At 44.8% G+C, this 26,689-nt stretch overlaps 1 protein-coding gene across 2 annotated transcripts; it reads right to left on the reverse strand.

The window, feature by feature from the left end:
• Positions 1-5,235: 5,235 nt before the first annotated feature.
• LHX2 (LIM homeobox 2) lies at positions 5,236-25,017 on the reverse strand. Of its 2 annotated transcripts, XM_032200181.1 has the most exons (7): positions 25,002-25,017; positions 22,786-22,907; positions 19,819-20,021; positions 19,022-19,400; positions 15,371-15,375; positions 12,356-12,554; positions 5,236-5,523 (listed from the first exon to the last, which is right to left on the reverse strand). In XM_032200181.1, exons 2-7 carry the CDS (start codon positions 22,903-22,905, stop codon positions 5,236-5,238), a joined length of 1,194 nt encoding a protein of 397 aa, XP_032056072.1. In that variant the 5' UTR covers positions 22,906-22,907; positions 25,002-25,017. The 2 variants fall into 2 exon arrangements, with proteins under 2 accessions (XP_032056072.1, XP_032056070.1); XM_032200179.1 differs by lacking the exons at positions 15,371-15,375; positions 25,002-25,017 and having other exon boundaries at positions 12,356-12,561; positions 19,018-19,400; positions 22,786-23,016.
• Positions 25,018-26,689: the final 1,672 nt, after the last annotated feature.

The following is a 26,689-nucleotide window of genomic DNA, read 5'->3' on the forward strand; positions in this document are numbered from 1 at the left end:
TTGCAGCTGGAAATAATTCCTCTGGCATGTGTGCTCGCTGCCTCGTGCAGCCGGGGCCAGTTTCTGTGACAAAACCCAGACACGACTCGGTGACAGCGAGTCGTATCTTGACTGTGCTTCACTCAAAGTAAAGAGAGAAAACTCCCTACAAACAATGAAATGTAAGAAATGCAACTGGATTCAGCTGAAGATTCTCTAACTGCCCTTTCACATCAGCTGCTTTTTTAACTACGGGTAGCAAGAAATGATGACTGACGCGAGGCAACGGTTACTACCCTTCACAGCATGAAGCTAAAGCTACCTTCAGTAAAACAACTTAAAAATGCCTCTGTAAAACCTCAAATGCTAAAAGACTAACTGTAGCACACAGATTACAAAATTAGAAATGTTAGCAGAACAAGACATGGATACTGATTACAATTATAAATTATTACAAATAGATGATTGGTTTCTCGGACTTTCCTGGGAGTGCAGCCTACTTACTAAACACTTTCAGGAAAGGTTACCACATCGAGCATGAAGATGCCTTCCTAGCAGCACCGCCCCACAGAACAGTGGGATAAATGCTGCATCAGCAGAGTATTTCCTTGTAAAAGGTAACATTCCGCTATTCAGTGGAGCCATCCTGCCTCCATCAACAGTAATTTTCAGACAAATTACTGGTAACTCACCTAACGTCATGAGAGATTCAAACTTGATTCTTCACTTTCAAGACTGAAACCACGTAATTTTAAGCAGCCCAGCTAAGTCCTGCAATGAATGAAGGACCATCTCTCCACTTACAGAAGTGAAAACATGAGCACTTGCAGTCCAGCTGCCATGTTGCTTGTCTTCATAATCATGGCAGCTTCCTGCGTGTTAGAAAGATGCCTTCTTTATTCCCTCTTCGAGTGATTTTCCAGTCCTAGGATACTCGTAAAACATATATTTATCAACTATAGATCAAAAACCTAGGATGAGGACAGACCACGATTCATATCACCCCTGCTGTCTACATGGGCAGTGATGTATGGTATCAGAGACTCTGACCAGCCATAAATGCAATGTATGGGAGTGTGTGAACAACTGGTGTGGTTTGCTAGATTTATTTCTTTAAACAAAGATGCTGCAGACTTGGGCATAATGATTTCAAGTATGGGAATAAGGAGAGTTCCAGTCAACTCGCTTGCAGGACAAGACAAAAAGGACTTGTAGGTCTGGAAAGTGAGATGTAATATTGCAATCTTGGAAAGCAGAAATGCACAGAGCTGGTAACTGCATAAATTGTATGCAGCAAATAGCAGATGCTTGAGCATTTCACACCCAACCAAACCCTGGCTGCTAAGGTGAATTGGACATGTTGCACATGCATTTCACTCTGTAGCCTTTTCAAATGCAGGTCAAAGTGGTCTGGAAAATGCATAGACTTTCATTTCACAGATCATTATTTTACTACAGATATTAGCACTCTCATAGTGCTAACTACACTTCCAAAGAACTATCTTTTATGTATTAGCTATGGATGAAATAATTGCTACCAGGAATGATTTAAATGGTTAGAGCCTCCCTAATAGGAGGGATAAATGGTAACTCAGCTACTTTCAATGCAAATCTCTCCTTCCAAGGACTATTAAGTCACTGTGAAGACCATAAGCATGTACACTTGGAGCTTCTTTTAGTTGGATGGCTTTGCTACCATCATGCCTAAATCTCAACTCCAGTTCATACTTTGTTTGGTGTTTTTTTTTTTTTTGTTCTTTTTCTTTTGATAAAAGGAGATTATTACTACAGGTGTCTAAATTTTGATCTTTACCTTCTAAAGAAAAAAAAAAAAAAAAAAAAGGCAGTTATAATAAAGTGCTCTAAATGTGTTCTTAACAGTTAGTAAGAAACGTAAGAAAAGATAATTTGGAAATCGGAATATCCTAGAGGCCCTTTCTCCATCCACAATGTTTTTTATAAATTCACTTTTGCTTCCAGAGCAAGCATTCAGCTTCTTTGTTAGTATAACGATCCTTGGTCTTCTCTCCCCAAACTTAGACAATATGAGCTAAGAAATATGTTTTATGAAATGTAAGTATTAACAGTATCAATGGATTTTAAGTTGTGATTACGTACCGCTTACAGTAACACTATCTCTCATAACAAAGTACATGTATGTCTATTCAGTATCCTGAAAATCAAATGTTCTCTCTTTGTTTGACAAGAACAATCCAGTTTGCTGCCAAGTGACTTGGAAGTTTTTCTAATGCATAATCCCCTTTTATATTCTTTATTGTTTATGAACTCAGAGACAAAATATCTGCATTATCTTAAATAAACTAGGTAAAATGTATTTCAAAAAGTTTCTTGAGTCAAAAAGTAGCAAATCATTGTATGTATTTTCCATATTTGTATAGGTTTCATTATATTCTCATTCTAAGTTACTCTTAAGTCTCTTTCATATTAAAAAATGAACTACACACCTATCATGCAAAATGTAAAGAAGTATGTTCAACTAGTTCAAATTAGATATACAGTAAAAATACACTTCCAAAGAAATATCATTTCCATTTTTGTTCATGTTTTTAACAGAATTTCAGACTAATACATCAAATGTGGAACTGTACAAGTATGTGAAGAAACATTAGGATTGCAGTAGTAAAAAAATGTACAGCATTCAAAACCAACAAGCTCTAAACAACCAAACAATACCACAGGATTGAAACAATCATGGGGACAACATAGGTCATTGGAGCCAGTGAGTGAATCCTAATGTACCTACATAAAGACCCTACATAGAATATTGTCTCTTATTTATATGCAAAATCCCTGATTTGATTAAACCAGACAATTATCTAATTGTCTCTTATAGGTTTCAGATAATATTAACACTAGAGTATTCCCCTTCATAAATTTCAGTTATTTGAAAAGGCAATATTAAGAGTTGTTTTGAAAGGTATTTCCATCCACGTGGATTCAGGTAGTTAAAATACAAGATCACAAATAAGAACCATCCGCTACATTTGCTGTAACACTTCAAGATTCTGATTTTTAAAACTGCTTACAGGTTAATACACAGGGTTTCTAATTATAGGCTGTATCCTTTTAACATTGGACCAACATTGCCTTTTAAATCAAGAAGAGATACAGCAAAGCATGTCAAAAAAATAAAATCTCCAAGGTAGCTGACAATGAGCAAAACATTACATACAGCAGAATCTGTGTCTGAATGTCTGTGAAAGGCAGATACATACTCTTACAGTCCACTAACCAGTACAATTGACTTATTAGACATTTATAATACGAGGAAAAAATGTCTTGGATGTATCTGTAAAGGCTATTAATTAAACCTGAACTAGTTTTTTCAAATGCTTCATCATCGTGAATAAACGTAAAGAACTATGCTAGTCTATTGGTTTTGGAGACCAGAGCGTAATCTCTTTCACAGATCTAAGCTAGTTATGATTTTTCATACTATCTTGCTTTTCAGATAACTCACCTGTATTTTTTTAAGCAGAAGTGTGGAAAAAAAGGTTAATAAATGACCTAATTATGTCAGCATTTCTATCCCACAGTCCTCATTCTCTGAGATCTCTCACTGAGCTCAAAAGAAATTTGGCTTGCATGAGAATGGCAAATTTTCAGTTGAGAAAGCTGAATAAATATAGCGCTTTTAAAACCAAAACATTGTTACCAAAAAGTCTGGCCTAATAAATTATCTTCAGTGCTCTGAAAAGGGCAAAGAACGCAAATCTTGGCACATATCTTGCTGTTTATTTGGAAAATCTTTAAGCAATTTTGATCCAATGGGAATGACAGATTAGCTTTAGAGAGCTAGCCACATACAACCTAGAGTTTGACTGAAAAAAAAATGATTGTAACAGGTTTGAAAAGGAACAACCATATGCATGTTATGTACCACTCAAATCTATAAAACTACTGGGCAAACAGCATAGTGTATACTCGTTCTTATACATATTTAAACTTTGCTGAGGTATTTCTTTAATTACAGGAAAAGCATCTTTAAAAACAATAGGAAAAAGAACTCAAAAGATGAATTATATTTTGCACTTTTTTTTTTTTTTTTTCTGGAGAAGGAATTCAGTTATATTGAAAGATCCATAATAGTTAAAGGAATATCCACTTTTTTAGTATTGATAATATTCTTTCTTGGTTTTCTATTCCCTCAAAGCATTACAAAAAATGTAAGGCTGTGACTCTGTAAGACATAATTTTGCCTCATTTTTGCCCACCAATATTGTAAAATAACCTGAAATACTTCTGTCTTCTTCCTAGGGAAAGTATTACCCAGTGTCCACCTCTGTAGTAAACCATTTCTGGCCACACGGCTGTCGGATACCTAGCTTGTCTCCTCCATGAAATAGGACAAGCTATCTCTTGCACAAAAGCAAGATTGTTTTCGTAAATGCTGGCTGAAGTCGTTTCTTTCACACAACACAATTAAGTATATTTTGCCTGTTTTAACTTTAACATTATCTGATAATTTCTATCTGCAACTAACAGTTTTTTTTTTTCTCTATACTGAATATACCTAGACGGTTGTACGGGGTGGACTTCTCACCCATACAGACTTCAGGAACAAGAGAAATTGTATACATCATATTTAGAGTTTATCCTAGGCAGATACCGTGTTTGAAGTGCAATTTTCTAATCCTTTTAAATACAATCAGCCTATCTTGATTGTGAAGCTCATGTTAAATGTAACTGCAGCCATTACCAAGTAGTTTCCATAAGTGGTTTTATTACTGGTTAGATTTTACAAATTCTGGTATTCGAACAGACTTTGACCTTAAAATTCTAAAACAACAAAGCAACCAATGAAAGGCTTAGGACTATTCAAAGTAACAAACTCTTGACATTTTTGCCCTGGTCATAAATATACAGAGAGAAAAAGAGAAGTGGACATGGAATCCAAAGTATGTAGATAAAACAGTATATAAGGCACATGGCAGTCTTTGAAAATACAGAAGCTTTAGCCAACTTAAATTAATTGCTGTTTCCCTTGCTCAGTCCACAAAACTGTACAGTTACACAAATGTTGTGTTGCAATAGATCTTCCAAGTTATTCTTCAGTCCACACTCCATAATACCAGAACACTACATTTCCTTCTTTTTTTTTTCTTTTTTTTTTTTTTTTTTTTTAGGAGAGATCCTAATTGTGGTTAGTCAGTTGCTCAAAGCCTCTATTAAAATACACTTGGAATTTCAACTAAGAATAATTTCTTTTTTAAAGAAATTATTAAGAAAGAGTCATCAGAAAAGGTTTGTAAGAGTTGTCTGTGAAGGACTTCGAGATTCATGAACCTCAAGACTTCCGGGCACTGACGTCAAGACAGATGTCACAGTAGGCATGGTAGGATTAGTCAAGTCCGTTAAAGTAGTGGGAGTGCTGGATGGACTCATGGAGGCATTGGATATTTCTGATGCAGGACCTGATGGGGTCCCTGCTTGGAGTGTTGAATCTGAAGTCTTATCCACCCCTGTGTTTTCTTGACGTAAGAGGTTCCGTCTGAATTTGGCTCGAGCATTTTGAAACCAAACCTGAAATAGTTTAATATAACAGGGTAGCATTTAAAGAGCTGCAGTGTTTAGAAAAGCAAAAGCAAACTCACAAATTCATCAAAGCTTGAACTGGTGAAGATGTTTTATGGTAACATGTTAAAAAAGTAGCCCCAGTCATGAAAAGTGTCCTCTGCATGCCTGTGAAGCATTCCTCTTTCCCTCTCCTGCAATTCTCTGTGTAAACAGTCTGCTTGGGACAGGAGGGGAGTCATTCAGTGCAGGCTGTGTATAAAGATGCCTACAAATTTGGCGGCCCCTGAGAATCCTCGACTGCCCTCACTCCCAGAAGTACTTGTCAGGACGAGATATAAATCAAGCATCTGATGAACATATACTAGCAAGTTTCAGCACCCTGGTATCTCAGGTCCATCTCCCACTGTGTGCAGAAGGCGACACAGCATAGCACCCTGCCTTCCTGCGGGCTCAGAGGGCTCCCTTGGGAACTTTCTCATGTCTTGTCTCAGCAGTGCTCTCACTTTTCAAAAAAGACTGTCCCTCTTTCTTACTCTTCTTTCTCAAATGATTCAGCTCCTATGCCAGTCTCATTTTACATTTTTTCAGTCCTGGAATGACGTTGGAAAAAGAGGCTCAAATGGTATTAAAAGCCCATACTGCATTAAAAAATGTAATTTCAGAAGAAATGATAGCTGCATACCGCAATAATGTTTCCATGATTTCTACTTCTTGCATTATTTATTATCTAACTAGTCAATAACTAATCATAGGACAAAAGCTATGACTACTGCTTTTTCAGTTAAATTTCAGTTTAGGTCCAAGCTAAAAATATTCTCTACTGTTTACAGGATTTGTTTAAAGATACAATATTTTTCTGACCTATTTGAAAATAGATATAATAAAATTTATTTGTGAAACTTGTATGAACTGTAGGTACAGAATATTACTCTGATTAAATTTGAAAATGCCATTAATACCCTGTGTTCAACCTGCTATATGGTGATGCCAGCTCATTTTGCTGATACAACTAGCTGAAATTTCACTGTGCTTTCTTATCAGAAGGCCTTCTGACATTGTTACGTTCTTTACAATTGACTCAGTCCTGATCCAACTGCTCTCACGTTGACCTGTTATAAGGGATAGGACCGAGTCTTTCCATTCCAGGTGCAATGAACTTCATCATCTCTGTATCTGTCAGAGAAAGGAGCTGAGTCAAAGTACCTGCCCAGCCTCAGTCCATCAGATTTCTCCTCTGTGGCCCATACAGGGAAAATGAGTGTGCAGAGCTCACGAGGCTGCTGTGTGGTCACAGCATCCTTTACAGAAATCCTGACCTCTAGCTCTGAACCTGCACAGCCCCTGCCGCAGGATCCACTTCAGGCCAGGCTGCCGGCGGCGGAGTGGCACGGAAATGCGATGCAGTCCTGTGAAGTCTCCTCTTTCCCCTCAACTTGCCAGCTGCAGTTAGAATTGGTGAAGATGTCTCAAACCATTTTTCCTCTGACTGGCTTTCTTCTCATCTATGGATGGTCCAGCCCCGAGTTCCCCCTATTGAGCACTCCTCCTTTTCCTCTGGAAAGCTTTCTCTCCCAGCCAAGGGTCTGTAAGCACACACACTCTCTCTTACACTCTCTCCTGGGAATGCCACAAGGAAATGATCCTCAGGCACAAATTCTAGCAGTGGCCATGGGAGCTGCATTCATTACTCACATCCCTACAGGTCCTTGTTTCAGTTTATGTTGGTGCTCCCCTATTAAAACATTTTGTTTAAAGGGTATATATTGGTTTCATATACACAAAGAAAACAGAAACCTTCTCCTAAACTAGCACTGCAAAAATATATTAATTATTTTATAACACAGTCCATTATAATGGTAAACCTGTGATGTGATCAAAACTGAAAAAAAAAAAAAAACTATTGTGGTATTTTTGCCTGAAACATTTAAAGCCAGTGTCTTCCCCTCGCATGACTGTTCATCCAGAGCCCTGCAAGAAGGGAGTGGTGGAAGTGTCTGTGCATGCTTCTGAGCAAGGTGAGGAGCCTCGTGTGCCAGGCGTGCTGGTGAAGCAAATTAGTTTGTTCTGGGCATTCGAGCTACAAAGTCTCAAGTGCCAATTAGTAGGAATGGTAGAAAACAGCAATTTTAACACTTTTGGGATTAGTTTACCTTTCAGTAAGAGATAATTATATTTGTCCCACAAAGGAAGAAATTTGGCTTCAATTTTTTAATATATACCTTCTAGAAATTGTAAAAAGAATCATATATATGAAGTTTAAGTTTAGAGACTGCCACTGTTGACATGTTCCATAGTTACAGCATAATTAAAACAGACAAAACCTCAAGTTCAGTTGAGATATTGTCAAGGTTAATCAGCTGATGGCTACAGAGCTCTCTAAAGTTGTCCACTAGTAAATATTTGTAATATTACTGAAAAGGCATCTAAATATTTGTTGACTGAAATTCAGAAAATGCCATGTTTTATGGTAGAAATGAATAACAAAATAATTATTGCAATAGTGATATTCTGGTATGCACTGAAGATATGACAGTATTTAGCAAAGACTTAATGTTGAAGAGTAATGAAAGAATTAAAACTATTGTTTTCTGAGTTGCAGGAATGCCAACTTGATTTGCTACTGCCCTGCGTCGTCGCGAATAGCTGTGCAAACGAGCGTGCAAGAGCCAGGGCAGCTGTCCCGTGCATAATGGCGGTAGTGCTCTATGTGCACACTGGCAATTCGGGCCCTGCACCTGTAACAGTATTACATTCAAGTAAAGAAATAATAACCCAAATATACATAACTGAAAGAATTGTTCCAGAAGGACTTATCTCACATCAATTACACAATTAGGAATCTGGTCTTCAGCACTGAGGAATAAAGAAATTCATTGGGAAGTACATAGTGTTTTTCTGTCCAACTGTATCATTATAGGGCTGAGCTGTTTCAAACCAAATGGGGAAAATATGGACCAAAACTCCCACTGAGAAATAAAAGCAGCCATGAGACCCACTGACACTACCACATTCAGGGGAGCCGAGCCGCCTGCCTGGAGCTGGGCAGCTCAGCAGCTAGGCAGGGTCATTCTGCAGTTAAAATATTATCCTATCTCTTCAGAGATCTGCACAGCTAATTCATCTCTCTCTGTCTCCATTTTCTGACTGTAAAATAGGAATAAAATAACATCTCCATAAGATAGGGAAGTATTGAAAGTAAATATTCTAAATGTTGTAAAGAATTGAGATACCATCATGAATGAGGCCTTGTTATCTAAGATAATTTTATTTTTTGTTTGTAACACCTCCATTGTTGCAACTGTTGTATACTGTCTTTGTGAATAGCTTACACTAGAAACAAATTTTTAAACACAATTTTGCTAATTCACACATCTACCTGGAGACATTACTTACTAACTTTACTTACTAACAACAGGAGAAACAAAAATGTAAAGGATGTTCCACCACACAGCAAACCGTGTTTACTCACTGCAGGCACATTCTGAGTATTCTGTTTTGATTATTAAACATACAGTTGAAAGAGAACTATAGGATATTTCATGAACGAAGGTTTGGTAAATAGTCTTCAGTATGCTATCCTAAAGCAAATCTTTGCCAAAGGGTAGTGCAGGATACTCACACGACTGAGAAAATTTTTGTGCTTGTTGACTGCTGGAAACCGAATTAGCAAAGTCTAAATGCACGCAGGAAAACCTTTGTAGGATTTTCATATCAACATTACTGGGGAGTGATTCAAGAAAGGATAAGCAGTGTACAAGACACCCACTGAAAAACAATAGCTCATGTTCCTAAACTGCTTTTGCCATGGATAATCATTTTCCACACTCTTGGTTAGAGAAGAGGTACATAGCAATAGCTAGCAAACCGTATATTCTTAGGGCTACCTCTACTTCCACCTTCACTTTCTAAACTCACAAAAAAGAAAGATCGATTCCCCAAAGCGTAACATTTACACCAATTAGTTAGCTCACAATTAGCTGGTCACTTTAATTATGAATGATAGCTTACAATAATGGACTTGTCCTCCCCAGCTGCAGTACAAGGTGTATATCAAATTGCACATATAAAGCTAAATGGAAATGGAAAAATATAAAGATAGGGAGTAAAAAAATAAATAGGCTTACTGTAACTCTGATGTCATTACTTAAGGAAAATATTCTGCATTACAAAGCCACTGAAGGAAATGTAATTTTTGAAGCAGTATGTTACATTTCCCTGTCATTCCACTTCTGGACATGGGTAGCTGATGACTAGTTGTATATAAAGCCAAAACAGAAGTCAGGTCTTCCAAGTCCAGTATCACAGATCATTATGAAGATGGCCAAACTCCCTGCTCATCTACAAGCCACTCTCATGACATGTTATATGGGACTGCCTTTATAGCAGTGGCACTATAGCCATTTCCTAAAACACTAGGAACTCCTCTGCATGTTTAGAAAGCCCACTGGTTTCAGAATAAAGGATTTTGTCTTTCTCCTCAACTGCTACCTTATATTTTCTATTCCACTATATTCTGTTCATGATAGATAAAGAATCATTATCTTTCGTCAGCTGAACTGAGACCTGAACACACAAAAATACAAGCGCTTACAGACATGCCTAGTAACAAGATAGGGAAAGCAGAAAATTTCTTACTGCTGGAATGTGTGCATATACATCTGGGAGTCCATACGCCTTCAGCATGTGAGACAGCCTAATACTAACGATGCTTGTTTAGATCAATAGTGTCAGTGAATTACTTCATGTTCAATAAATGACACAGATGGAATGCCAACCTTTCTGGCACAAAAGAATTAACAAGTGACACTATCTCAGTAACCAACATCATGAAGAGTTTTCCCCAGCAAGAAGCAACCTCGAAACTTGCATGGGTGAACTTCAGCGTTCGAAAAATTCCCTCTGCAGTTTCAGAAGCACACATTATTTTCTCTCACAGGTTAGAAATAAACCAACTGGGCACAAAGGTTCTACAATCCAAAAAGCAAGTTTGTTTCTTAAAGCCCAAATTAATTTTCAGTGGAGTAGACAATGCTCGTAACAGACAGAAAAACTCAAGCAATACTATGCAAAGTATCACTCTGAGTCATTTTCTTGAAGTGCCTCCAACAGCACCATCCTCTGTGTGCAATCCTCAACACCAACTATTACCTTGCGCCACTCTTCAGCTAAAGGAGCCCAGAGATAAAGAAGCATTTAACTGTGGAAGTAAAAGAAGTGAAACGCCAATTACCAAAACCATGAAAAAAGTTTTGTAGAATTGTAAAGGATTGCCACAAAAAAGAGAAAGCACTGTGCACCTTAAAACTAGAGGATGCAGTGTACTTAACGTGGAAACAGAAGTGATCAAGAAACTGAAAGAGAGGCTGAAGAGAGACATGGAATCCAGCTTTAGGGAGAAGAAATACATTATAAAAGGAAGGAACAGAGAAAAAGACTTGGAAAAAATTTGGAAGGACAAGCTCATTGGATGAAAAGAGAACAGATATGGAAGTCAAAGTTGGTGCAGGCTGAGAAAAAAAAAAAAAAAAACAGAAGGAAGACGAAGAGAGAGGTGTTTTCTACGCACCAATCTAATTTCTTCATGCACTATGTGAAATTTCTCAGATAATTCAGGTGTGAGTGCACTGGTAACAGAGTAGATATCACTAAAGTGTGTAAACTCTGATTAGAAAATGAGGAAGTGCTGAAATAATGATAGTTAAATGCAGAAAATCCTTTCTTCCACACTCATAGATAAAAGGGAGCTGCTATGAGAGGCACTGTGTCAAGTGCTAGGATGTGCACCAGTTATAGAGGAGGAATCTGTGCCACTGCAAATCAGCTTCACAAAAACAAAATCCAGCTATGATGGACGTGGCCAAGAGAAGGAATTACATACAGCTTTTCATTAGCAGTTTTACTAGGAAGCCTACAAACCTTTATTCCTTCTTCAGTTATGTGTAAACACTACAAGATCCACAATTCTCCAGTGAATTCATTTTTTTTCAATGTTTTTGTTTACTGCCCTCCACTTGCCTATGAGTTTATGAGAGCTGTCCACATTGCTTTCCCAGGTGCCTGAGCCCTAGCTTTCTCGACGAAGCCCACAAACCAGTTTTTTCTACTATTAAAGATCCATTTAAAGATCTCAGTAATAGATTTTGGAATGTCATGCCTCCTATATGCCCACATTTATCTCTAGTTATAGTTACTGAATAAGTGCCATTAAAATTCACTTCCTGAATCTGAACTATAAATTAGAATGGAGCTAAGCCGACTAATATTCTTACCTTTCCTTGCCATAATAATTCAAATGGAGTGTATACCCTTGAAGCAAGAAAAATCAAGCTTTCAGAGAAAAGGTACTTTCAAAATGCAGTCGCCTTTCATTCTAAGTTACTTTACTATGACTAAAAATATAAATTTAAATTTTCAAAGATTATGTCCACTTACATTGCGAAATAAAAGACATCCTCCCTGTCCGGATAAAATAATAAATTACTGCTGATTACTCACAAAGAAAACCATTCCTTGCAATTTCTAAATTAAGAGCTCTCTATTTACATTAACTAATTTTTTTTTTTTCTTGCAGCAGATCAGAAGCTAAAACATGCACCAGAATTGACTAACTTCAGGAAAACAAATAGCACCCCATGCCTTCACAACTGTCATTAAAAATTAAAACCCAAGTGATCTGCTTTTGGGAAGCTGAAATGAAATAACTTTTCTCATACTTTCTAGAATGTAACTGATGTCTCACAGAAGGTATGAATGATTATGAAAAGCTTGAAGATTAGTAAGATCCACAGCATTTCAAATACAAAATTGATGTTTTGGTACAAAAGACTGTTTTTCTTACCTGAAGAACTCTTTTGGTCAGGCCGGTTTTCTGAGCTAGCTGTTTCAAGTCCTTGGCATCAGGATTGTGGTTAATAGCAAAGTATGACTTCATTGTCCGCAACTGGTGGTGTTTGAATGATGTCCTCATGCGCTTTGTTTTCTGATTGCTGGGGTATTGCTGGTCTCTATCCAGGTGGTCACCATCGTTTTCATTGCAGCTTAAAGCTTAAGGCAACAAGAGGAAAAGGCGTGTAAACCTATTGCTCTGTGACCAACATTGTTTGCAGTTCATCTGAGAGCAGCAATTAAAATAACATACCATGGCACGTATTGTACTGGTACAAATCCTACTTGCCTTCCCCTCCATTTCTGCATCTTCTATTTTTCCCTTACAATAACCAGTCTGCAAGGACCCTCACCTGCCTCTTTATGGCTTTTAAAATGTCAGGTCTGTTTCCTTTTTTCTTTCCTCCATCTCCGCACAGCCTTTCCTCCACTTTCTGCTTGTAGGACAGTAGCTGTCCTCAACTCTGTAAAGTGTTTTAACGTACTTTGTATCACTATAAATTGTGTTGTAATGTACAAAGAAAGCTGTACAATAGAGCCCACTTAAATCTCGATGGAACAGACCAGTTAAAATTATAATTATTTCCTCCATCAAACTAAACCCTGTAGAGTACAAGAGAGACCATTAAATGAAACACTATAAAAGAAATAAAGTTTGTGGGTACCAGACAGCAAATTATGACTATAATTTGACTAGCTCAAGAAATAAAGCTGTTAATACAATATATCAGCAGCACACCAAATGAAAAAAAAAATACACTTATTTTTTATTATTTATATTTACATTTCATTTTTAAGCATTTGAAAATAGTACTTTGAATGACTGATTCTGTTATATTCTTTTGAAATCGCTGAATGAGACTGACTGACACATTTGCATAAATCAACTGCAAAGCCTGCAAAAGACGTCTGTGACCAAGGAAAATTGTAATAATTATCAAATTATATTAAATGTTGAATGCCAAACAAAATAGTCTCAAAGACCAAAAGTAGTTTTTAATTTACATGTGCATAAAGTAAACCATAGAAAACTCTTAAAATAACATTAAGGACCAAGCTTAAATTCACTAAAAATAATATCATGGATATAACTGAAATTAGCTCTAATAAGCTGCCGTTAATTTATTTTTTCTGCTCCAGTATCTGAAACTCCTTTTTAATTTCCTGTAAGATATTGATTAAAAGTAATGAAAAATCACTGCTATCTCTGTTCTACATTGCATGCAGAAACAAAACAAAACAAAACGACAAATGTATTTTAAAATGTGAGTTATTGGTGAATTTCATAAGCACATAAACAGATTTGTTTTCAGTTATCCATTACCACTGATTCATTTCAACTGAGTACATCTCATGGACATGTATCTCTTTGTAATCATACTTTAAATTCATACTGTCTAGGAGAGTTTTTCAGCCCTGTTGAATACATTCAATTTCTGAAAGGCATGCATTAAAACCACTACTTAAAAAATAAAATAAAACAAAATGCACGTACTCATGTGGAAATATGCATACAGATACACTAAAAAGCAGTTTTGCAGCATGTGCAGTGGCTGCTTTGCAAATTTCACCTTTTCAAAAACTTTAAAAGATGTGGCACAACATAGAGCAAGGCCTGCAAAACTTCAGCTGTGAGACCAAAAGCAGGCTTGTTTAATAGATCGGTAAAAAGTGTCTGAAGCCTCAAACATCTTGGTGAGTTTCTGTACCCCTACAATTCAAAAAACAGCCAGTATAAATGTGCTGGACATATAAATGTGTGCGCATGTATGTGCATGTGTATACATTTCTATAAATCCTTTGCAGACCTAACTTTCTTGTGCCAAATTCCAGTAATAAGAAGCATTTCTGCTTGTTGTCATGATGTTTGGAAAGACTGGAAGCACCTCAATTTAAAAGGTGTAAGACACACAAAAGGAGACAGTAAAAATGCAGCATTAATGGAGCTGGACAGAATGTAGCAAAGTCTTTTTCTGGTTTAAGAACTGAGATCTAGTTGCCAAACTGGGGTGACCCCACAAGCTCCAGTCTCCTCCAGAGCTACAGTTCTCCCTCTAAATAATACTGGGAAGAATAACTGAAACTGTATTTCTTATAGCAAAAGGTATTATGGAAATGTAAAACAACACAGTACTTGGTCTTAAAACATACAGAACTGTAGACATTAGAAATGGAAAAGACCTCTGTGTGTTGTCTTAAATGCTCTCAAACCCTCCCAGAAATAACAGGGCAAAGAGTTAGGAGGAAGTGCATCAAAATAGCCGTCAGAAGGGCTGAGACCTGTTCATGTTAACATGCAGCAAAACAAACCCTAGGGCAGCAAGTAGCTGGATTTTAACCTGTTCTACAGAGAATGAGATACAATCAGGATCCAAGGAAATAAAACTAATTCTAAATCCTCCCAGAAGGGAAGGAGGGGATCTGCTTTTCATCAACTGGACAATAAACAATTTGCTCTTTCAGTTTCTTATAATTTTACCCCCAATCTTCTAAATAAAAATAATATTGAGATGACAGTGAATGTGTACCATTCAAGACCAGCAAACCATTGTCCTTTTCTAGGAAGAAAGTTACAAAACAGACTTTGAAAGTGCATGAGGGTGTCTGCTCTTCCTTGTCTTGCCCAAGTGCTTTGAGCACCCGCAGCATCCCCCAGCCTGACCTAACCCTCCTTGCTAGCGCCACTTCCCCTCTCCTGTTTGTTTCTGGTACTTGGCACCATCTCCAGAATTTGGTTGTACCAATCTGGTATTACGTGCACCTCCTGCCCAGCCTGAGGTGTCCATGGGCACTGCAGGCACAGAGACAGAAGTGTGGAGACCTTCGGAGTGAAGGAGTTTCTGCAAGGGCCACCCTGGTGTAAGACTGGCACCGTACGTGCCCCTCGCTCGGTGCTGTGGTTTCCAGGCACTTCCCCCTGGTCCTTCGTGGTGTCCCTGCACATCTCCTAGAGGAATTGCTCAACCACCCAGACTTAGGATTTCCATGCAGTTGCAGCATCTAGGACTCCTGCTGGGAGTTCAGAAATACAACTGGTAACATTCCAGTCAGAGGAGCCTTAAATTAACTAACGCTTCATTCCTATGTTGTGATAAAGCAAATTCTGAAGTGGTGCCAAGTATCTTTCCTGACCCTAGGCCATCTCTGAGGCCCTGCTGCCTTTCCCCCGGTCCCCACACCCAGGCCATCGCCCTGCCGTCCATCCGCTGCTCTCCCCAGAGGTGACCCCTCGCAGCCCCCCCGGCACCACGACACAAGCGTCCCTTCGGCCTCGAGAGGAAGCCCACAGAGAGCATCGCCAGGAGCTGCCTCTCGCTCCCTCACATTCAAACATTGTGCTTCGGTGCCGGTGACCAAAATATCCTCTGCAGAATAACGTGTAAAACCGTCTCTAAAAACAGCAACGCGAGCACGAAGCGGGATGCGCCGTTATCCTTGTGCAAAGCCTGCAGGCAGGAGGGAGCCGGGGGCACTGCCCCGCGCCCGGCCCGCGGATCCCCCACGTCGGGGCCGCGGCACCGGAGGGGCTGGGGGCGAGGAGTTTCCTCCGGGGGGGGAACTTTTGTTCTTAGCGGCTCGCGTTTGACACGTTACATTACCCCAAAAGAAAGCAAACTAATCCCGGCCCGGGAAGCACGCTGAGACACGAGGCGCGTTCGGCGCTCTCCGCCCGCAGCGCCCCTGGGTGCGGGGTCGGCCCCGCTCCCACCCGCGGCCGCCTGCAGGGGGCCGGGGGGGGCCGGCCGGGAGCGCAGAGCGGAGCCCGGAGCCGCAGGGGGGGGGGCTCGGCACCGGGACCGAGCTGCGGCCGGGGGCAGGAGGGGGCGCGGCGGACACCCGGACCCCGCTCCCAACCGGGATTGGGGGGGGACCTTCCGGCCCGCCACCCCCGCTGCTGGGGACGGGGGCAGCCCGTCCATCCGTCCGTCCGTCCGTCCGTCTGTCCGCACAAAGGGGCCGCAGCGGGGCTCTGCGGGGTCCCCTCCTCGGAGCCGGCGCAGCCCTGCCCCGGCCGGGAGCTGGGGGCTGCGGCTCGGAGCAGGGCCGGGAGCGGTGCCCCCCCGGGAGCTTCCCGTCCCGGGGGGAGAGGGAGAAGGGAGCTCGCCGGAGCTTCCCCGGGTTTCTCAGGAGAAAACTCCTGGCAAAGCTGCTCGTGGGGCCAGCCCCCACCCGGCCCCGCTGCCGGACCCGGGGCGGCGGGGCCGGGACCGGGAGCAGGAGCGGGACCGGAGCAGCGCCCCGCAGCGGCCCGGCCCCAGAGAGCCGCAGCCCGGCCGGGCCCCGCCGCCCGTGCGGGAGGGAGCGCCCTATAACGCCCCTATAGCGCCCCTATAACGCCTCCGCCGCCTGCCCGGCCCCGGGCGTGGGGAGCTCCCGCTGCCCCGAGCCTGCTCTGCACTTCTAGCGTTTGCAAGGAGATTTTCCTGTCTTCTTATCAAAGGCAGACTGGATAGATAGGAATAAAGTACAGCGGGCTGTGGGAGGTTTGGGGTCTAATCCGCAAAGGGAGTATTCAGAATTCTTTACAGGTGCTTCTGTGTTCAGCAAGCTTTCAGCCATTGATTTACTGACCTAAAAAAAAAACAACATCAAAATCCAGTCCAACAAGTGAAAGAAGAAATTACGATCACAGGAACACACTTTAAGAAAAAACAAAGAGAGAGAGGGAAAAAAATCTTTTTGAAGTTTCGGCATCCTTCTAAGCTATTTTCCACTTGTCAGGCTCTATCCACATCCAAAACCCATCATCCCTGTGCAAACGGAGTCTCGTTTAGGCAGAAAAAAGAGCCAGTCCAATTCATGTCGCAGATGAGTGTTTGCTGCTATTTACAAAATAATTCCTGTCCCTGCTCTGGCCGCATCTCCGGGTCCCCCTTTTCCCACCACCTCTGGTGAAGATTTATTTACACGAAGCTTGCTACACAAAGTGCCAGCCCCGAGTACCCTCAGAGGACAACATCGTGCATTTCTCGGGAAGAAACGAAAAGTTCCATTAAAAATAGAGAGAAACTATCACACTTCTAAACGGCTTCCTTTTAGAAGACAGAAATTAGAAAGCTTTGCAAGAATTTGCTCGTTTGTGAGATTTAAAATCAACAGACAACCCGGTCTGATTTCCAGGATCAATTACACTTATTACCATATAAATTAATCGATTATCGGTTTAGCAAATATTAAGCAGACAAATAGTTTAAGCGAAGAAGCCAAAAGCTCCTCGCGGAAGATCTCTGCAGCATCATTTACAGGGTCTAGCCCCAAATTCCAAGAGCAAACTCGGAGGGCAATTATTTTGGAAACGAATTCTTCAAAAAGCGGCTAAGGACGGCGTGGTTAGGAAGTCGGGGAGCACCAAGACTTTCTGGGGCTGTGCTCCCACCCGGGGCAGATGCCGCTGCCTCGCTTTACAGGTCCTTTGAATGGGAACATCTGCCCCGCACGGGGAGGCGGCGGAAGGCCGCCTGGATCGCAGCCCCCCGGAGAGGAAGCGTTTTTAAGCGGGGGAGCCGCTGCCGCCTGCGTGTGCGGGAGCTCGCAGGGACAACGCCAGGCGCACCTTTCAGCAGCCTTCACCCCTGGGACGGCCCCGGGTTTTTGCGCCGTTCCCATATCGCTGCTGAAGGCAGCGGTGGGTGGCAGCCCCGTCCCGAGGTGCGCTTGCCTTCTCCTGGCTGTTTTCAGCGCCACCCGCTCGCTTCGGGCGCCGCCGTCCCTGCCCCAGGCGGCAGCAGCCTCACCCTGCGGCCTCCCCGCGCCCCCCTGAGCCCCCCGGAGTCCCCCGAGCCCCCCGGCCCAGGCCGGGAGCTGCCCCGGCTCCCACCCCGACAGCGCCGCGGCCGGCCCCGGGCAGCCCGAGGGGGCAGCCCGACGGCGGGGGCACGGCCCCGGGGCCCCCCCCCGGGCGGCGCTCCCCAGGGACAGCGGGCCCCGCACGGGGCGGCCTTCGGGGCCCCGGGAAGGCAGGAGACCGCCCCGGTTCCTTTCCCTGCAAAGTTCCGGAGCCGCCGTGGGGAGGCCGGACGAGGAAACTCCTCGGGGAGCGGGCAGCTGAGGGCAGAGCCCGGGGCACGGCTCCCCCCCGGCAGGGCCGGTGCCGGCGATGGGCAGCGAGCGGCGGCGCTCAGCCCAGCCGGCCCCGTCCCAGCAGCGCAGCCCCAGCCCCAGCCCCAGCCGCAGCCACCTGCCCCCCGCTGCCCCCCGGGGACGGCCGCTTTTCGGCCCCCTGCCCCCCGAGCCGGAGGTGCGGGAGCTGGAGAGAAGGGCAGAACGCTTCGCCCATCAGCAGCCTCGGAGGGTGTAGCTACTAAAGAAAATTCACAGCTCTCTGAAGTGCTAACTTCCAATCTCTGGTTTCCAGATTTTATTTCAGGCTCCACTCCCCCCTCTCCCCCTCCTTAACCAGATGACCTCGCTTCAAAACATTTTATTTCCAGCTGAAGTGAAAAATGCTAACATATTAGCTTCTGTAATTGCAGTTTGACAGCACTTGATCTCAATAATTATGCTGCAGCTAAACTATTATTAACGGTTTAAGCTAAAATAAACGGAAATCCCCCTTTGGAAGTGAACAAAAACAAACCGTCGGAATTGTTCTTGGGGGAAGATGGGGTCTCTTACCTGCGTTGTACGCTGCCAGGTCTGCCCCAGGCCCCGGGCTCTTCCTTTTCCTGGGTCTCCCCTTCTGGACAGTCCCCACGCCGTTGTAATAAGGCAGTCCCAAAGTACTGGCAGAGCCCGCTCCCAGTGCTGGGCCCTTCCCAGCGGCTACATCCGAGTGATTGAAATGCACCTGGTACTCCCCCTGGATGAGAGTCTCGAAATGGAGGCGGCAGTACACCAGATTGTCCTTCATGCCAAAGTGGTCGCCGGTGGTCAGCATCTTGTTGCAGGTGGTGCAAGTGAAGCAGTTTAAGTGATATACCAAATCCCTGGCCCTCATGACCATTTCGGAGGCAGAAATCCCCAGGTGACACCTCGCGCATCTCTGCACCGAAAACCTCCTGCAAAACACAAGGGCCCGAGGAGACGGTGAGGGGCGCTGGGCGGCCCGCGGAGGGGGGCTGCGGGCCGGAACACGACGCCGGGCCGCTGCCGGGAGGGCGGCAGGACCTGGGGGACTCGGCCCCGCTCCCCCCGCGGCCGCCGGACCCCGGGCTGCGGCAGGGAGCCGCAGGGAGCCCCAGGGAGCCGCGCAGACCCCCGACCCCCGCCCCGTCCGCAGCCCCCCGGCGGGACCCGCGTGGGGCCGGGCGGCCGCTCCCGGGGCCGGGCTGCTCCGCTCCGCTCCGGGCCGTCCGCTGAGGGGCCTCGGGCTCCCACAGCAGCCCGGGGGATGCGCCCGGCCCCGGCCGGGAGGCTCCGCGATCCCGCGGTCCCCCCTCATCCCCCCCCGGCTCTCCGGGCGGCTTTGGGCTGTACCTGTAGTAATCCTCCTTGCAGTAAATGCTGCCGTCCTTGCTGAAGCAGGTGAGCTCGGACTCCAGGTTGAGCTTGCACTCGCAGCACTTGAGGCAGCGCATGTGCCACTGCTTGTCCACGGCCAGCAGGTAGTAGCGGTCCGAGATCTTCCCCCCGCAGCCGGCGCACAGGGCAGCGCGGTCACTGCTGATGGACGGCATGCTCTGCTGGGAGAACAACCGCGGGCCGTTAGCGAGAGCCAGCGGCTGCTGCACGGCTCAGCCCCCCCGGCCAGCCCGGCTCCAGCCCGGCTCCTGCCCTGCCCGGCCCCGCTCCGCGGCCGGGGGGCTCCGAGGCGGCCGGCCCCGGGGAGGGTGGGGGACGGGCCGAAAGCGGCCGGGGCTGGGGGGGTGGGGGGGCCGGCTGAGAGCCAGGCTTTCTCGCTCCGTTTTTTTCCTTTTGTGAATTTGCCGGTCCCAGATCAAGAAAAGATGCTCCTCGCTAAACAGGCGCAATCGTCAGAGCGGGGAAAATCGCAGACAGTTAATTCTAAAATTTCCCGTTACGGATACACGGAGAGCGCCTGCATAGTTAATGCCCCGTGAGTGCGGGTCTGGGTGTGTATTTTCCTAGCTATAAAATTCCGAGTGAATTACGATCAAACCCCCCAGCAGCCGCACGGGCGCAGCTCTCTGCGAGCCGCTCCCCAACAAACCGCGTCCCAGCCTGCCCCGACCCAGGGCACCGCAGGGATCGGGAAACAACTGCCGAGAAGACGAGCACCACTGGGGCTGAGGCGCAGAAGGCTTTGTCAGAAAAACGAAATAGCGGGGAAAAAAAGAGAGGAAAAACAACAGAGTGCTTTAGATTATGCTGGGATAAACTTGGAAGCAATAAAACTAAATGTAACCCCTATATAATTTAATAGTTTAGTGTCAAATCACAATCCAATCGAAACCCCCTGCAAAAAAACAAATACATACATTTTCTGTCAACTCCTACCAAAAAAAAAAAAAAAAAGAAAGAAAGAAAGAAAGAAAGAAAATAAAAAGAAAATAAAGAGAAAAAGACTATCGGAAACCGTTTAAGCGCGCTCGTGTATTTTACCCAACACCCTCAACCTAAATCCAAGCCCAAAGTCAGGACAAGAGGCTCGGAGTGGAGCAGTGTTTGTGGCAGACCTGGCACTGCGCTGCTGTCCACTTCGTCCCAAACTTGTCAGCATGGCACTGCTCGAGGCCAGCCCTCACGTTGGTGCTGGGGCCAGAGCTGCCGTCCTGCAGACGTGCCGGAGCCGCAGAGCTCCCACTCGGGGCGGGGGGAAGCCGCGTGTTTACTTTTACCTCCTCTAGAGCCTTAAGTCCTTGCGCAAAGCAAGGAGAGGGAAGACAGCTAACGGGAAGAACTGAAAGAAAATGAAGCTGTGTTTCCAGCACATGCTGACGGATTACTTTCATCCAGCACTTGCAGAGATCACCAACCCCCAGCACTACGAGCACTACTGTTTGCACGACAGCATTTCCACTACCAGCAGTACGTACAAATAAAATTATGGCACTAGAGCGGTATGGGAGCCACACAAGTCCACTGGTAGCTTAGGTCTTTAAGGCATTAACTGAACTCTGATTAGGGATCGTTTTATAACCAAAGTAGTTCTTTATAAATCCACTTTAAACAAAACACGATTTTTTCTGCTTTACCAGTAACAAAAATATTCTGATATCCAGAAATGGCATTTAAGGATCTAGTATCCTATCCCACTGCTCATTCTATACACGTGTGCATGCAAATAATTTCTATGTAGATATATAAAGGTATCATGACACAGAATTACTCCAGGAAAGATAACTTGATGTTGTTTAATTTTACACAGAAATATTAACTTTTCCAAAGAAAACCCAAACTGCTTTGATTAGAAATCACATTCAGCCCTTCTAGCTGAAAGGCTTATTTTCAGCCAGTATTTCAGGATTAAATAATCTCACTGTCACTTTTAAGTAAATTTCTCCATAGCATTTAGAGAAGTAACACCTATTGTTGAAGTTTTAAAAACCAAGCACAGATATCTTTCTTGCACATGCCCATATCAGCTTAAAAGACAGCATTACCAAAATATGGGATCATTTCTGCCCAGAATTATCGTTTCTTAACCAAAAAAAAACAAACCAAACCAAACCAAAAATAGTACACAGAAAATGTTGATTCAGTTAATACACTTCAGAAATCTCTTCCACTTCGCTGGCTTAACTCTGCTTTGAAAGATTCAACTTTTTATTATCTAAATGTATTAAAATACAAGTACTGCGCGTTAGCAGACATAAGATAAAAGTGGTAAAGTTACAAAAATTTGCATCCGTCTGTCTCCCTGAAACACATCCTCTAAATCCGTTTGCCTTGTTTGCAAATCCAGTGTTCACGTATCTTTCTATTACGAAAAAAATCATAATTTAAAGATGCTCGAGTTTTAGTTTTCCTTTTATTATTATTATTTTTTTTTTTTTTTACTTAGTGCTATAACAACTACCTCAGCGTGGACATCCCACCTGAAAAACAACACCGAATCGGATTCTTTGTTGTTTGTGTTTCCATTCCGCAGAGAAAAATCTCGCTGTGCCAGAGCGTTATCTGTATAAAAGCATACTTTGCCTCTCCCTAAAAACTTTAGAAGGCCGGCCGGGCTGGGGGAAGGGAAGGCGTTCTTGGACGCTACCAAAAGGCTGGTCTAGCTTTCTGTTTTCTCGCAAGAGCAGCACCGCTCCTTTCACCCAAGCGTTACTATTACTATGCATATTATTAATAATTAACAGTTTCATGCCTTTCCCCGTGGTTTTACTCGACCTTTTGCGGGTGTCTTTATTCTTATTTTTCTTCCGATTTAGTATTTTGCATACGTTTCCCCCCGACCTGCTATTTTAAAGGAAAAGCTGTATTTTTGAGGGGTTCGTTACGTTTAGGGGGTTGAATGACTCCCACTCCTTCGCCTCCTACCGTTTCGGTCTCTCCCCTGTCTATAGCCGAGCTGATGGCCGGTGCTTCGCTTTTGGTTCTGCGATCCATCTCGTCGATGACCCCGTGCATCTCCGAGCCGGACAGGCTGTGGAAAAGCATCGCTGAGGAAGCGGAGGAGGAGGCCCCGAGTTGCTGCTGCTGCTGCTGACAGTTGTCGGGGTCCCTGCAGGAGCCCAGAACTTGCATTAAGCGGAGCCCTCCCCCATGCATCTAGCACGGCCGCCCCGTCTCTCCTCGGGCTCGGGGCTCTCCCCCCGGCGGAGCTCTCCGGAGCGCGGCGCAGGCTCGGGTCCGGGGTCCCGCGGGGTCGGGGAGCAGCAGAGGCGGGCGGAGGGGACGAGGGAGCGGGGACCGGCGGCGCTGGGAGCTCCGGGCTGGGCTCTAGGCTGCTGCGCGGCCCCGGCGCATCCCTCTGGGAGGCTTCTTCAGTGCGGGGCTCATCGCCCCAGGTGCGGTCCCAGGCTTTACGCTCCGGCCCAGCCGGCGGAAGGCTGGGCAGGCTTACGGTGGGGAGGGATTAATAAATAATAGGAATGCATTTAAAAAAAAAAAATAAAATTAAACCATCTTCGGCGAGAAACGATAAAAAAAAAAAATAAGAAGGACGAGCCCCTACATCGCAGTGTGCGGGGTGTGCAGGAGGCGGGCGGGGAGGGGAGGCTGCAGCGGGCGGAGGGCAGGCTGGCGCTGCGGGGCCGGGCCGGGTGCCCCCCGCACGCACTCACGGTCCGGAGGGCTGGCAGCGGCGAAGGCTGAGGGGCAAAGTTTGCTCCGTCCCCCGCTCCTCCCCCAGCCCGCCGGAGCTCATTGGGAAAGGAGAAAGCCGGGGGGAAGGAGGGAGAGACTTGGACGGGCACCAGGTGGGACGGGCACTCGGCGGCCCCCCTCGCTCCTTAAGGCGGCGCGGCCCCGGGGCGGCTGCCGGCGGGTGTGGGGGGGGGTTGCAGTGGGGTAGGGGGGGGGTGGAGCGGGGGTGGGAGCCGGGCGCGGGGCTGCGCGGAGCGGTGCGGGACGGCGCGGGGCGGTGCGGGGCTGCGCGGTGGCGGCGAGCCCGCGTCTGCAGCCCGGGCGCCGCGCGAGGCTCCGCGCCTTTTCTAGAGGCGCGCTGACATCACGTCCTGCCCCGCCGCCATTGGCTGCCGCCGCGCCCCGCGGCCGCCGGCATGTGCTCGGCCGCGGCCCCGCCGCCGCCGCCGCCGCCGCCCCCCGGCCCCGCACGGCCCCGGCACGCGGGGACGGCCCCGGGCCGAGCCGCCCGCCCAGCAGCACCGCAGCTGGCCCGGGAGTCACGCCTGGACCCTCACGCTGCGGGTCAGCGACCTCGAGCCGCGTGTTGCTGGAGCTGTGCGGTGCCCACCCCCCGAAGTGCAGCCTTCCCCCAACGTGCAGCCTTCCCCAAATCTCGGCACGCTTTGAGAGCCGCCCGCGGAGCGCTGCTCGCTTCGCACCCTGGGCTCCGCCATGGCCGGCTGTGGAGCAGCACCGCGTGGCCCCTGCTCGGGCAGTTCGCTGCACGCAGCCTCCTCTGGGGCTGGCGGCCCCCGATCTGTTGGTGCCAGGCCCGTGCTGGGTCACGCAGTTGGTTACAGACGCTTTGGAAGGGAGAAAGGTCGCGGATTCTTAGGCTCCGTCTGACATCGCGGACTATCTAAAGGATGCCGTGGTGTTTTATGGAATTAAAAAGCGATATTTAATAGGGCTGCGTTGCCCAAGTGGCCGGAACCAATAATACCAATAGCCTGCTAAAAAGGCATGGCACGACCTCGGGTTCACAGGCTATCTCTGATTATCTACTTAATGGATATACAAACACGAGAAGACATCCAACCCTGGCTACCAAAACACAAGGAGAGTAACAGAATGTAAACACAAAGCTGCTAATGTACACACTGACACATGAATGACATTTACATTGTTCAGAATAAAATCCAGGGTATCCTTGAATAATGAGCAACAGAAAAAATGCTACAGCAAAGTAATCTTCACAATCAATGGCGGACTCATTTGAAACGAGTTTTTTCATTAAAAAAAAATGGTGCAGCTAATAATAAAGTCTTTTAACCTGTATTTTGTTATAGGTGACAGGTGAACAAATCACAGGTCTTGAGTTTCTCTACCCTGCCTCTCTTGGTAACGTCATCTCCAGTACCATCTGCTACCTACCAGACAAACAGACCAACCACATAATGAGGTACCAGCTTCCACCCAGCTACCGTGACTAAATCAGAACAAAAGCTTCAACGCCTCCTTCAACAAAGGAACACAAGTCTAAGCTGTCTTTGCTAATTGCTGGGTTTCAGGTTGTCTGTTACAGATTTTAAGTGAGCTACAAACTTCCATCAGATACTTAGAGCTGTTGGATAAAGGTACTAAGAATAAAAGATAAATGGAAGCAAAAGGTAAGAAAGAAGAGAAGAAAGCTTAGAAAATAAGTAACTACTTATGGTAATTTAAAGGCTGTGGAATAATATAAACATGAAAGACCAGGGGGCAGAGTGATTGATATCTCATATGTTTTTGATGCCCCTACGGTTATTAGACTGCAATATATGGGAACATACAATAAACTATGAATTAAAATGTAATTGTAGCTTCAGGCATCTTCTTCATTGTCTGCTGTGGTGTTATGTCTTCATGCACCGTGATTGACAAGGTGTAATTAATCATCTTACTCAGTTGTAAATATGGGCACCCTTCACAGTAGGCATCAGGAAGTGTGTACCAGCAAAGGAAGCAATAGTTGACGCTGATATACCATTAAATCAAAATCAGAACGCTTATATGTTCAGAAATGTGTGTTTGGTGTGATGCTGTTATCATTTATTTCTAAAATACTGTACCAACAGATTTACTTGATTTGCAAGTTAACTACAACATTAACTGGTTTTATTTATTTTGTCTCTTCTTCATTTTTATAGGCAATGATGTTGTTCTCCTAAAATGTGAGACAGTTTGCTTCTTGTCAGCAAGTGGAGCTCAGCTCAGCTCTTCATCTCCCTGAGCTGCTGGAGACAGACTAGCATGCTTCAGATTTACTCGCTCGATAGACTGACTTGAAATGATTCTGGGAAATGATTGCTCCATTCATATATCACTTTTTGCGCTTCTTATATACCAAGTGAGACACTTTGGGTGATTTTAAAGTGAAAGAAAATAATAAAACAAGCTTATTAAGAAACACCATTCAGTTTAAAAATAGGACATTTCTTGTCACAGATGCTGTCCCCAAACTGGAAATGAGCATATTTATAAATATGTTTTTAGTATTCCAGGGTAAGAAATGTTTAATATCTGTTTCTTTTTCTAAATAATTGCTATCCTTACCCAGTAAGTGCAAAAATGGTGCGTGAGTCACAGGAAATTTAAGTGGTTTGTCTTGGGAAAATTTGGTGGTATGCATTTTTTTGACGCACATAGAGCTGTTGAATGAATAATTGGCAACCTATTTAATGTCCTTTGCTTTAAAGCTGTCGAGTACATTTGCTGTTTAAAAAATGTCTTTCAAAGCTGTTAAATATGTAACAAAAAGGGGTTGCTATCACCATTCTGACATGAACAAAGCCATACAGTGAGCTGCCTGAGGTACCTCCAGCATGGTATTAATTACAAACGCAATAAAAAAAGAAAATTCGCAAAGTTCTCAAATTCCGTTTCTTTGCAGTATCAGCTGATGAATGTTTTATAAAAACATACAGTAAAAATCTCAGTCCAGGAATTAGCCGTTAATTATTACCTAAGCCAAGCACTTGGGGGAGAGCAGGGAATCTGTTGGATCTGTAATTTCACCAGTTAGCCCTGGCGAGTAAGATCTCTAGCTGTCTCAGAAGCAAACCGAGCTTAAAACAGTAACACACTTTCAAGAAGATGATCGGCTAAGAATGTG

The sequence above is a fragment of the Aythya fuligula genome, chromosome 19 (genome assembly GCF_009819795.1).
Source record: "Aythya fuligula isolate bAytFul2 chromosome 19, bAytFul2.pri, whole genome shotgun sequence".
In the NCBI taxonomy this organism is placed as follows: domain Eukaryota; kingdom Metazoa; phylum Chordata; class Aves; order Anseriformes; family Anatidae; genus Aythya; species Aythya fuligula.

Excerpts from the sequence above, each read along its gene's own strand:
- LHX2 (XM_032200179.1), bottom strand. The coding sequence starts at position 23,016 with ATGCATGGGGGAGGGCTCCGCTTAATGCAAGTTCTGGGCTCCTGCAGG. Across the intron at positions 19,401-19,818 it reads TGCAAGGAGGATTACTACAG|GAGGTTTTCGGTGCAGAGAT; the intron begins GTACAGCCCAAA and ends TGTGTTTTGCAG. Across the intron at positions 12,562-19,017 it reads CCTGGCAGCGTACAACGCAG|CTTTAAGCTGCAATGAAAAC; the intron begins GTAAGAGACCCC and ends TGTTGCCTTAAG.